The 13,603-nt window shown below is 37.7% G+C and overlaps 1 protein-coding gene across 1 annotated transcript in view; it reads right to left on the bottom strand.

Annotated features, from left to right (window-relative positions):
* CNTLN (centlein) overlaps positions 1 to 13,603 on the bottom strand; it is a 214,447-nt gene that overhangs the window by 112,453 nt on the left and 88,391 nt on the right. The window contains exon 8 of the mRNA XM_087717005.1: positions 9,868 to 10,062. Within this exon, the coding sequence (XP_087573131.1) occupies positions 9,868 to 10,062 (195 nt within the window). The remainder of the gene's footprint in view (positions 1 to 9,867; positions 10,063 to 13,603) is intronic.

The following is a 13,603-nucleotide window of genomic DNA, read 5'->3' as shown; positions in this document are numbered from 1 at the left end:
CTGAGTTCACCAAAACAAAGGCAGAATAAAAATATAATAAATAAACCAACAAATAAATATAGCATTTATGGGACATTCTTGCAGATTTCCTTTCACAGTTCTGTTCACAGTATCTCCATAAATTCAAGCTACCTGATTGGCTATACAATAAGTCTTCTCTATCTGCATCCACCAGTAGTTCTCAGAGGAAGAGAATAGATTTCCTAGGGACAGAAGAGAGAAGTTGTTGTACAACTAATGTACAACATATTGTGATCTTTCCTTGCTGATATTTTCTGCCCTTGGCTAGATAAAAGTCTGGCAGACCAGATGGGGCTTAAATATATTCAGATTGATAGAGTCTCATTCAATTTCTAATATTCAAATATGGTTCAAGTTAGGCTTCATCTTCTTTGGGGTGCTATTAATTCTGCCTTTTGGAGAACTTCTTACTTGCTGGTCAAGTTTGGCTCTATCCACAAATATGCATTAACATTGACTTGGCAGGTTGCAGCCTTTCCTTGTTGACACTTTCTAACCTTCGTACCAAGCTATTCAAATGGAAAGAGCCAAGCTTCCCATCTTTTCTATAATATGATTGCATCTCAATCTTAGATTACTTCTATATAGTGTTTTAATATCCTATATGACCCTCACAGGAGCCTTCTTTTTAATTTTGGCATGAATTGGCTGCTACCCATAAGAACAATAACCAATATACATCCATGTGAAAATCACATTCATGCTCAGATATAGAGGCTGAGTGTGGTCATTATTATTAAAATGCCCATTATATACCCAATGCTGATATAGCCCCAGTTGTCAGTAATTTTAATTACTTCTGTGATGATGAGATCACTGGTCTCCTTATGTGTCTTCCTTTCTCATAAACTTCTACGAAGGTTGCAATTTTTTAATCAATAGTCATAGCTTTTAACAACCACTTTTTCAGTTTTAATTTTTTTTCCTTTTATTTGAGGTGTCTCACTCCAATGGGATTGGCTCACCTCACTCACTCCAGCAGAGGCGATTTGGAGTCCAATGGTGGAGCCTAATAGAAGATCCATTTCTGTTTCTGCCTTCACCCTTTCTGCTGTCAGATGTGACACTTGGCCTTCTAGAAGGATATTAAAACTTGACTCTTTTGGCTGATATGGGGGCTCTGATGGAGATGTTCTGCACTGGAAATGATTAATGGGATAAGAAAGGAGACAGCATTCTCATTCTCCTGGTTTTTAGTCTTTATTTAATTCTTACTGGTTTTAATTAGTTTTATATTTATTCCTTTATATTTTGTAAGCTGCCCAGAGTCATTTCACTGGTGAGAAGGGAGTGGTATGAATATAATAAATAAAAATAAATACATTTCATCGATGTAGAATTATTTTTAAAAAATTAAAAAGTGAGAAGGTGACAGATTGCTTTACCCAAGCATTAGAGGGGGTTTTCCCGGAAAGGTAAAGGTACAGGCATCTTTGAGGTTTTACTCTGCTAGTTGTAACCAATTTTAGGAGGCAGTGTTCATCTCTGTTTCTTTAAGCCATTATCCAGTCCAAAAAAGGTAGAAGGATCAAAAATATTGCCTCCTTTCTGATACACTAAGTCAGAGCTAGGAGGAAGACAGTTCATCAGATATAATCAATAAATAAATGGCAAAGTAGAAACATAGTATCCTACAGCAACCATGACCAAGAAGGTAAAGGAGAAGTAAGTGATATTTTCAAACTTGGAGGAGGGGAAAAAAACTGAATTCAATGAGGCAACAACCAGCACTCTTCGGGTTAAAGCAGAGCATTACATAAATATCTCTGAGCACAAGATCAATGAGCAAAATGCCACATTCATTCAGAAAAATAACAAGAAAAGGGATAAAATTTCTTTTCTCTGAAGAAGGCCATTCATCTTTTTACATATGGCTTTATTCTTGACCGCAATAAAGTATCTAATGTATCCAAATGTGTCTGAGAATATTCTGCCATGTAAGTTAAAAGTTGAATAACAGGTTAAGGGTTTGGAGAGCTGAGAATGTCCTGCTGTGAAATCTCAAAAGTAGGAGGTATCTTGTAACTGTACAAATATTGACAATTGAAGTAAGGCTGGGAAAGAGTAAATAACAAATTTAAGTGTATTGTACATGATTTCATAAATTTGGGACACAGTGGAAAGACTTGGGAGACCCTAGACACTAACTGCCTTTCAGGCAGCAATTACTTTACTGCCTCTATTAATTGCTTCTCTACTATTGTTATACAGTCACAATCTAGAGCTTACATTCTAGCAAACTCTGGCTACTTTCTTCACCCTTCTGTCATTAATTCATTATTGCCATCTATATTAAATCTTCAGCTCTTTTGCAATGGCAATCTAACTCTCCTAAACTCCAATGAAACAAACTTGGAACATAGATCTAAAAAAATCCTAGGTGCTGCTGACTGAATTATCTGAATGAGTAATCAGAAGGCTCTCAAGCATTAAATAACCCATAGTGTGGTAATTTTTGTCACTCTTTCCATATGAAGCAAATTAAAATCTAACTAGTGCATGCTAAAGCAATATAATAGTAAGTTTTATTTAAGAAGTTAGATTGGACAACTTTAACATTTCTTCCAGTGTAATGACTGTATGAACTGTAGCATACAGTTCAAAATGACAGCTGGTTTCATTACAAAATGTTCCATTTGTTCTTATATTTATTATTTCCTAACATGTTCAGTTTTATTAGTCAGATACACTGAAATGTGTAAATTACTCCTGTTGAAATGAAATCTTGTACAATTTTGAGGTAAACTAGGAATTCTTGTTATGTATTATCATCCCTATACATTAGAAACTCAATCATACTGAAACAAATTCACTAAAGTGTGGTTTTCAATCTGCTAACTATGCATTCCATAATGGCCTGTAATTATTAAAAACTGACAAGAGCGCTACGCCACCTGTGTTTATGTGAAGCCAGGTAATGAAAAAAACAACAACACTGTCATCACCTTTCAATTCCTGATTGCATTATCAAAACTGTAGCTGAGTTTGGCATCTGGGTGTGACCTTGTTAACTGCTAGGGTAATTAAATTTATTCTATTGGGAAAAGGGATGATAAATTATTAGCAAGAAGATTTTGTTCACATTTTATTAAATTGGCCTGTCAAAGGGTTGGCCAAATTATCAAGGGCCTCATTTATTGGAGGCCAGCCATATTGCCACATCTGTTACAATTATTTATAATTTCAGCAGTTGAAAACCAACTGAGTTAGGCATCCGCCATGTAAAGTAATTTACAAATTATCTGATGAGGGTTTTCGCTACTCCCTCATTTCTCGCCAGCAGAAAGCTGCGCTGTAATTACAGAACACGATTAGGTTCTTTGGGGAACTTATCTTGCACTCATAGCCCGGGTAAGATGCCGCAAGAACATATGGAGGAACTTGTGCTGCTGCTCCCTGAAGCTCGTGACCCGCCTGCCGCTGAGCCCTTGAGTTGCATTTGAATGAGAGTGCCATGGCTAATGTTCTACACATGCACCATTTATGCCACAAAACAAATCGGATCACTGTTAATTATGAAGCTGCTATAATCAGGCCTTCACATCTGTGTAATGTGAAGCGCAGTAGGCTGTATTCCAATAATGTAGGACTACCTTTGGGTCGCAAATTGTGAGCCATATTGCCTCAGTAGTAGTTACCGCATTCAAAGCAACTCCTTTGATAAAAGCTCATCACAGACATATTTTTATCCAGAGATGTTTTTTAACACAAGCTTCTCTTTATCGGCTATTGACCAGAACAGCTAAAGCATATGGCACAAGTTCATTAATGAACGAGAGCACACAGCACTCTAATTTAATGAAACCACTTGAGCCATAAAAATCAGATCTATTTAATTCTCCCCCCTTCTTTTTCCTTCCTCTTTTGCATCTATTCAAATCTCTTAAAACAATATCGTCAGTGATCTTATAAAGATATGGATTATATGTCCTCATCTTTGTAAAAGCAATTATTAAGAGAAAACATAATTTGGGTAAAAGAGTCACAAAAAATTAAGATTTCAAAGAAAAAACAATCAATTTCCACACAAAATTATACATACATCTGTAGACATGCATATATGAATTATTAGGACATATCATTTGTATTTTAAAGATTACATGTTAGCAGCTGCCGTCTAACACAAAACTGCTATTTATTCAGTGAAAGATCTTCCTGTGAAAAGCAGCTAGACAAGCTGTACCCAGATGGCAAAGCAGCTACAGTTTAATTAAGCCACTAAAAGCCGTTCAGTTTTCAGTAAGGGTAATGTAATTTTGAATAATTGGAGGGAGGAAATTACTACAACGTTCTTAAGTTTTATTATAGTAGCATGAATACTGCAAGTATTGAGTAGTTAAAGTTGAGTTGCTGTTCTTATTATAAAGTTTGTATTTTTCTTCTTTTCTTTCTTTTTGCCTTTGCTTGGAGGAAAAAGTTCCTTGATTATCTAGTTTTCTAAGTGAATAAAATCAGTCAAAAGTTTTTGAACAGAAACTTCTGATGCCATATTTTGTATATGATTTGGACACTGAACTTCTTCCTGGATAGAATATTATACTAAACAAGAATGTTTATAGCAATGAGATTTACACATTCAAATCATAAGCCTCATCTGAACATTCATTTGGGCACCAGAATTGCACTAATTGCCTTCCTTCCTTCTTTCCTTCCTTCCTTCCTTCCTTAATATATCAATTTATAAACACCAATTAAACACAATTTTAGTACACCCAAAACATCTACCGTGCACTGTGCATATTAATACTTTAATGGAAAAAAGTCATATTTTGCTGATTTATTGCCAAAATTACAAATTGAAAATATATATCCTAACAAATATTACAAGATATTAGATGTTAGGTTACTAGTAATAACTAAATACCAAAAAAATCTTCTTGAAAGTCATGAGCATTTTAAATAAATGCTGCTGACTATGACATGATTATATCAAAAAAAGAATGTGATGCTAAAGGCAGTTTATGTTACACTAAGAAATCATTACCAAGCAACATTTCTCATTGATAGATACCCTTATATAGAGAATCGTTCATTGTTAATTTCACTGAAAATAATCTGAAATGTTCAAACTGGTCTCTGGCATAAGATATTTTTATTTACTTATATAATCTATAAATCACTGACATAAAACAATCAAAAGTAAGCTTATTATGAATGTACAATGTTAACATTTACTTGGGGGAATACTTTTGGATTTGTCCACAAGTTGTTTGAATCAGTCATTATTTAGTTATATTAATTTTTATGTATTCAGATATAAACCCATTTCAACTAACCTTTGAATCAATACAAAGTTTACGTAAAATTAATTTTTCTGAATTATTTCTCATCATATGCAGTTTTGTATGCATGTTTTATGTTAAAATTACAGTTAACCTTCTTTTTATAAACCTGTCTACTTTTAACAGTAGTGTAGCATATTTTGTTTATCAAATAAGTTTTAGCTCCTGGCAATTGCCTAGAAAAGTCCCTACCATTTTGTTGGCAACAGTTTTAGAAGTGGTTTCCATTGCCTGTTTCATACAGATGAGGGAGAATGACTGGACCAATATTATCCAGCTGATTCACAGGTTTCCTAGTTTCTAGCACAGTACCTTTAACCTCTACATCAAACTGGATCCTGCATATTTCCTTAGGCAAAGCCAAATGGAAAAGCACTATCCTGCTTTCTAAACTGCTTATTTCTTTGAGTAAGAACTTCCATAATACCTGCTCTTCCCTACTTTTATTTTAGTAACTTATAATTGTTTTTCAAGTTAAAACATTTTTAAGCTCAAGAAAAAGTCTTGTAAAGTCTTTCTAGGAGCCTGGGGAGGGCAAAAACAGCCTGCACCGTCTCCTCCCGGAGACTTCAGGAGCCTTTGGAGGGCAAAAAACAGCCCTACGGCCAAACTGGAAGTCACTTCCTGTTTGTTCGTAGGGCCGTTTTTTTGCCCTTCAGGGAAGCCTCCTAAAGGCTCCGTAAGGTGAAAACGGCCCTATGGATAAACCAGAAGTGACTTCCAGTTTCCCCGGAGGGCTGTAGATGATAGATGATATATACAGTATATGTATGAGTGTGTGTAGTGTTTTTGTGTGTGTGTGTGTGTGTGTGTGTGTGTGTGTTTGTGTGTGTGTGTGTGTGTGTGTGTGTGTGTGTGTGTGTGTGTGTATGTATGTATGTATGTATGTATGTATGTATGTATGTATGTATATAAAAAAGCTGTAACCGGCCACGCATTGCTGTGGCCCACTCTGGTTAAATGGAAAAGAAAAAAAAGGAGAAAGCAAAAGTTTCTATTGTTTAATTTCACAATGCTTGTATTTTTGTTGTTCCATTGTCTGTGCAGATATAGAGATTGTATGGTTTGCCGATTCTAGAACACGTAACATATAATTGTCCATTATATGGACAATTGTCCATTATATGGACAATATGAGAAACAATTTTCAATTGCTGGAAAGACATTGGACCGGGCACATTTACTAAAAGCATGCGAAGAAAGAAACATTCCCAGGGTGGCTTCCTCCGGGCAGGGTCATGCCATTGCCAGCAGCGGCAAGGTTCATGAGGGTCTTGCCCACCTGGCAGGCCCTGCCACTTGCTGCACCGGCTATGGCTGCCCCGACAGAGGTGGACCCCACATGGAAGTGAGCCACGGTGGCCCCTGCAAGAGCCGCCACGGAGGATGCTCCCGCAGGCCCCGACCTAGCGCCCTCCAAGCTTCCCGCAACGGGCAGCCTCCAGAATAACAGGCTGGATGGGGCCCCTCTGGAATTAGGCGGGGGGACCCCAGCGTGGGAGGGAGGCTGGGGGTGTCCCCGTGGGCATAGTGGGGTGGCAGGTGGGCGCTGCCATTGGTCAGGCCTTGGGGCTGCTGGGCCGGGCGAGGCTGGTTAGAGGAGACAGCGCCGGGGTTGTCGGCCTCATGGAAGTTGTTGAGCGTCTCCTTGGAGGAGCTACGCTTGGGCTCCCCCAAGTCGGTGGCCCAGGAGAACGAGACGTCCAGGATCTCGGAGGAGAGAAGTCCTTGGTGTGCAACTCGTCCAGGTTGTCATAGTTCTCTGTGTCTGTTGTTGGAGCTGAGGCTGGCCGAGACCTGAGCCGGGGTCACGCTGGTGATCTGAAAGCCGCTCTTCTTCTTCAACTGGGCCCCTGCCGAATCCCCGATGCCTCCTCCTCCCTGCGAGATCAGCGCCAGGCTCTGTGGTGGAGGTGCCCCAGGAGGGCAGGAGGAGACCGAGATGGAGGCGGAAGTGGAGGCTGGGGGAGGCGTTGTCGGCTGGGCCAGCAGGAAGTCCTCCAAGCTGGCGCCGCTGCAGCTGCCGGCCCGCCAAGGCAGCATCACAGGCTGCACCATCTTCTTCCTCTCCCGCGCCTCCGCCACTGCTGCTTCTGTATTGGGGCCAGTGGGAGGAAGGCCCAATGCCGCCACCGACAACAACGATGCCTCCCTCAGGTGCCGGCCCAGCTGGGCTGAGGAGAGGAGGAGGAGGCAGCCGCCGCCCCCGACCTGGCTTCTCTCAGTGGTGGCGGCAAGAGGCAGCCAGCATCCCCTGAGGAGCAAGAGGAGGAAGGAGCCTCCCCATGCGACACGGACACGAGGCAGCCCCTGCCGGCCGTGGCCCCATCCAGAGACACTGACGCTGCTGGCGCCGCCACCTCACAGGACACCCAGCAGCCACCCCAGCCCCACTGCGCCTTAGGCTGACACTGGCGCCACCTGCCCTTGTTGGAGCCACCTTGGTGAGGCCGTAGCTGGCTCGCTTTGAGGGGGAGTGGAGAGCGTGCCGGGCTCCGTTGGGCTGGGTTGGGCAGGGGGAGTCTGGCTTAAGGGCGGGGGAGGTGGCCGAGGGATGGTGCAGGCACCGGCCCCACCACAGATAGCAAAGGCCCGGCGGAAGGGGAGGGGAGAGAGGGGAGGGGGAGGCCGAATGGCTTTGGCTTCCCTTGGTGGAGATGGCCAAAGCTCGTTCGAGGAGGGGCGGAAAGGGGAAAGGGTGTGGCCGCAGCTCAGCCACACATATAAAGGGAATGTCGGGACGAAGCTGGAGAGGGGCCAAACTGTTCAGAATATACCATACTCACGAAATGAATGCTATGGTAAACGACACAGCTCAATTGCAATGCAATGTCACACGAAATAATTAAATCAAAATGAAAATAAATCAAAATCTATGAAAATTCAATATAAGAATGCAATCGGAAACATTGAAATGGAATCGTGAAATATTTAGTATGCGTGTGTTGCTTTTACATCCAACAATGGCTCTGGTTTTCAAAAAAGCATGTTTTTATCTGTCACGGGTGTGATATCTATATAATATAGGTATATAAAAACACGGGCATATTCGAATGCAATGTTGTGTCAAAATTTCAAAGCAATCGGTGAAGAACTTTCAGAGATTTAAGATTTTGAACAAACGAACATTTACATTTATATGTGTGTGTGTGTGTGTGTCTGTCTGTCTGTCTGTATGTATATACGTATGTATATATTGTGTCATACATACATACATACATATAAATTCACTGAGTACTTTCTGAAAAAGAGTGGTAAAGAGGAGGAGGTACTGAGAGAATGGTTCTACTCAATTTAGAAGGCTGGCATTGCAATTGAAGATGACAGAAAATAAAAAAATTGCCTACCTAAGAAAAGTCAGCAGACCACAGCCAGTTTGATGGATGGGGAGGTGCTGATCAGTGTAACATTAAGCCTTCTCTTAACTAGGTAGGTATCAGAGGTTAACACAGGATAGGCACATAGAGGATGTGTGTGTGTGTGTGTGTGTGTGTGTAAAAGGTATATGCATAAGTTATGTTATTTCTATAAGTTGCTAATGTGTGCTTATCCGAGGGTAAAGGAAAAATGCTTATTTTTGGTACTTTTATAGTAGACCAGAAGGAGAGGAAAACATGTTTGCAAAAGAATATAATTAATGAAGCTTGAGGCTAGTAAAACCAAAAACTGTTCTTGTATAGCTTAACTGAAATGGCTTTTTGCTACCTTTTACATTATCTAAAGTAAGAAAAAAAAATGAAATGCTACTTCCGACTGCTACTTTCAAATACTTTGAATCTTTAAGCACATTTGATGAATTATTATAGGACAATAACCACCAAGAAATCTTAAGTCTCTTAACTGAATAGATTTTAAACAATAATTTAATATTTCTCATATGATTAAATAAATGTTTTGAAGGGGAAGTATGGATTTCCATAATAAAGTGTGGGTTATTTTAAGTCAGTGGAATATTGTTTGTCTTATTACTGCTATTTCTGCCAAAACACCCGAATAGTAGGACCATGATCAAATGTCCCCAATGGAACAGTGTGTGTGTGTGTGTGTATGAGTGTGTGTGTGTATGTGTGTGTGTGTGTGTGTGTGTATTCCTTGTTTGTCTAGAAAATTGATGGTGCTTTTATGCAAATATGAAAGCTGATATACAGTGACTTAGATACATTTTTTCCTAAAAAATAAAACTCTGTGCTCCATTAGCTAATACAACAGCATATATTTTATATGTGCCTTAATTATATTTTTAGAATCTTTCTTGTCAATTATTCTGAAACATTTTTAATAGATCAAAATATGTTTAATCAATCTTTTTTGATATTTTTTCTTTGAATTGTAGTTTCTCTTCCTTTTGAAAGTAAGTTTCTGGCAAAAAAGTAAATAAATTACAGAAGGAAATAATCAGTTTCATTTTCAATTAATTAATTAAATGTTAACAATTAATTAATATTATAGGAATGCTAGGTTTTGCATCATTATTATAGCAATACATAGGAATTTCTATAAGCTATTATTTGAAATCCATAAGCTCATTTTTAAGCTTTCTTTAAAAATGTTAATTTTCTCTTACCCCCTTTCTTGGTTCTGGATAAGTCTGGTAGGATAATGAAGATGCAGAACAGAAGGCCTCATGAAGTTGCTTTTCTAGTTGAATGATATGTTGTTCTTTTTCAAATAATTTATCTTGGAGAGGAACTTGATTTTGCCGGAGCTGAACTTCACTTGCTTTGAGTTTTTCAAAACATATTGTCAATTCATTATAAAGCTAATTAAAACAAATAGATACATTTTATGAAAATGTCTTATCATAAACAAGAGACATGCTGTTACAAAATGACAGTCTTCATCCTCTAAACAAAATAGTTAACAAACTTCAAATTCCCCTGACAAAAAATATAGTATTTGAAGACAACTATCTTATATTCATTTTCTAAACTAAACACATCAAACAGAATCAAGCCTATCAGCATGCATGTATGATGATATATTGACCTTGACAGCAGATCTGTTACTCAGCACTTTAAGTCACATGGCAGATATATACTAAATTAAATGCATTAGCACATTATTTAAGATATAGTCTCTTTTGAAATAACATTGAGGTATATTGGGAGAGAATAGACAGAAGAAGAAACCATAGCTTAAATAAATATATAATTTTGTTCTCAATTCTACACAGTTCCATTCTAAGATATAATTCAACAAGACATAGTTCAATGGGATAAAACTATAGAATTAGAAAACAGAATACTTTCTAAACAGAATGAATGGAAAATGGATTTAAGGAAAATTGATGGAGAACTTTCCTGAAACAAAGTGAAAAGAATTGTGTACAGCTTTGGAAGCATGAAAATTAATGGCGGGTGGAACAATGAAGCAAAAGTGTTGGCAAATAAGTAGAATAAGCAAATGAATGTGTGTATCTTGGTAAAATGTCAATAGATAAATTTTAAGACATGTAAACATGTAAATTAAGAAATGGTAGAAAGCTAGTAAGTAATAGGTGGTCTGTTATGAAAAATGAAACTGTTGAAAAAAGACAAATATGGCAGTCTAAATGTATATTTATTGCCCACTGTTATTTGGAAATGAGAGTGGAATATTTCAGAAAAAGCATACAAATTACAAACAATGGGAATCAATGACTACAGAAGTCCATGTGGTAAACAAATGAAGGAGAGGATCAAGAATGAAGGAATGAACAATGAATAACACTGAATGCAACATTGAACAAAAAGTGGAAAACAAATACACTGAGGTGGCTTAGTCATGTACAGAAAATGAATTAGGACAGAATTACAAAACAAATGTATATTAAAAAATCATGAATATGGGGGATTTTTTATTGTGCCCTTTATACAACTCAATACAGTAAACACACCAATACATCTTCCTTCTATTTTCTACACAACTCTCTCTCAGCTGAGGCGAGTTCAGCTAAGAGCATGTGACTGCCCCAAAATCACCCAGCTGGCTTTCAACCCTAGTTTCTAGACCAATACCTTAACCGCTAAGCCAGACTGGCTCTCAAGTAAGCTGAGATAAAAGATGAGACTGAAAAAGTCATAGTTAGATGATGTTGATGGGATTTGAGGGGGAAAGAATGGGGATAAGTTTAAACGATAAAAGACAGTATATGTATGTGCTGAAAGTTAAGTTTGGTTTGGAAAAAGAAAAATATATAGAAACTTATAACTATGTATAAGGTACTCAATGTAATTACTTCTCTGTTACTATTTTTTCCTCCTCCTCTTCCTGCTTTTTTCCTCTTTCTGCCTTTTATTTCCTTAGCTTACTATTTTTTAGTCCTTCCCTGCATTCTGAATGTAATTTACACTAAAGGGAAAGGTGATGGATATATACATGTATATGGAAAAAAATGATCTAAAAAGTTTGTATAATACCTTTGTAATTGTTTTAAGACATTTTTATTGAAATATGTAATATAATATAAATGCTAAATATGAGCCGAGGTGGTGCAGTGGTTAAATGCAGCACTGCAGGGTACTTCCACTGGCTGCAGTTCTGCAGTTCGGCTGTTCAAATCTCACCGGCTCAAGGTTGACTCAGCCTTCCATCCTTCTGAGGTGGGTAAAATGAGGACCCGGATTGTTGGGGGCAATATGCTGACTCTGTAAACCACTTAGAGAGGGCTGAAAGCCCTATGAAACGGTATATAAGTCTAACTGCTATTGCTATTGCTATTAGCCGGTAATTGGAAATTCTGGGAATTTGGAGGAAGTATCTGGGAATTTGGGGGGAAGTATCATGTATGAGAAATCCAAAAATACATTAATCATGATATTAGTATTATAATCATATTTTGTGATGTTTCTAAATCTCATCTATATATAGCTACAATAGATGCGTTGTTGGAAATTTCAGCAATGTTTGGAAATCACATCAATAATCTCCAGAATAATTTACAGAGACTATCATTTCAACACTAAAATCTAGTTGGAGTTCATACAACACAACTTCCCCCTTATTCAAAGCAAATATTGTACATTCAAAGAAACTCCTTGACATCTATTTTATATCATATTTACAGTACTTCTACCAGAAAAATATTTTCTAAAAATATATACCAACTATTTTACTAGTCCCAAGCAGACAAAGTGCTCCTGTAGTGGGTTTTTTTTTTTTTAATGAGACTCAATAGATTTGTCCTCACCTAAGACTCAAGGTGGTAAGTCTTAAATCAATACCAAGGATAATAAGACAAGGAGAGTTTCTCGGTCTCTAGACTATCTTATCACAGTACTCAGAAATTTACAGTTTAGAAGTTTTGTTTTAAAATACAAGACTTCCTTTCACTCAGGTCTTGGCTTCTAGATATTTATTCATCAGGATGACTGAAAATTTCATAAAAGAAAGTTATTTCAGTGGACTACAAACAAATCTATATGGGAGCTAACTCATTGAAAATAGTTTCCCATTTAGGCAACACATAATTTCAATTTTTTCAAGTTTGAAATTACAGTTCCTAGATTTCTTCTAATTGCAGCACAAGTACATTAAACAGACCACTCTCAAACAGTGTTATGTAGTAGAGTAGAATAGTGTAGTAAATTAAAATAGTCACTTTAGTTTTGTAACAGAGTAAGAAAAAGGGTTGAAGTCTCATTATTTTAAAGAACACTGTTCAAGATAAAACTAGAATGGTCATAATACCCACACTGCACTCTCCCAAGCATTAATTGAAGAAATATCAGATACTATATGTCACAGGGTAAGGCAAAGTAAACTTGTACAGTACAATGGCACTTCACTATGTTTCATATCTAAAAAAGTAGTATTGCTCTAAATAGGCTACTTCTTCAGCTACAAAGAACACCTGGAATAGTATTGTTATAATGATTCTATGGACACAAAAGTAATGGACAAACCAGTCAAAGAGTTATACAGGTAGTCATCGACTTACAACCATTTGTTTGAAGTTACAACAGCATTGAAAAAAGTGACGTATCACTGTTTTTAACATTAATAATCGTTGCAGCATTCCTATCATTGTGTGATCAACTCGAGGAGGGGATTAGGCAATTGGCATGCATGTAATGACACTTGCACTGTCCTGGGGTCATGTGATCACTATTTGTAACTTTCCTAGTTGGCTTCTGACAAACAAAGTCAATGGGGAAAGCCAGATTCACTTAACAACCACATAAATCACAACAACTGCATTGATTTGATTAACAACTGTGGCAAAAAAAGGTTGTAAAATGGCACAAAGCTCACTGAACAGCTACCTTGCTTAGCAACAGAAATTTCAAACTCTATTATGGTTGTACACCACTACTCATGGT

Source organism: Thamnophis sirtalis, unplaced genomic scaffold, assembly GCF_051295495.1.
Source record: "Thamnophis sirtalis isolate CommonGarterSnake01/CBP01778 unplaced genomic scaffold, rThaSir2_p1.2 scaffold_5, whole genome shotgun sequence".
Taxonomy (NCBI): Eukaryota; Metazoa; Chordata; class Lepidosauria; order Squamata; family Natricidae; genus Thamnophis; species Thamnophis sirtalis.
The sequence above is the reverse complement of the archived record's forward strand: the minus strand, read 5'-3'. Positions and strand labels throughout refer to the sequence as shown.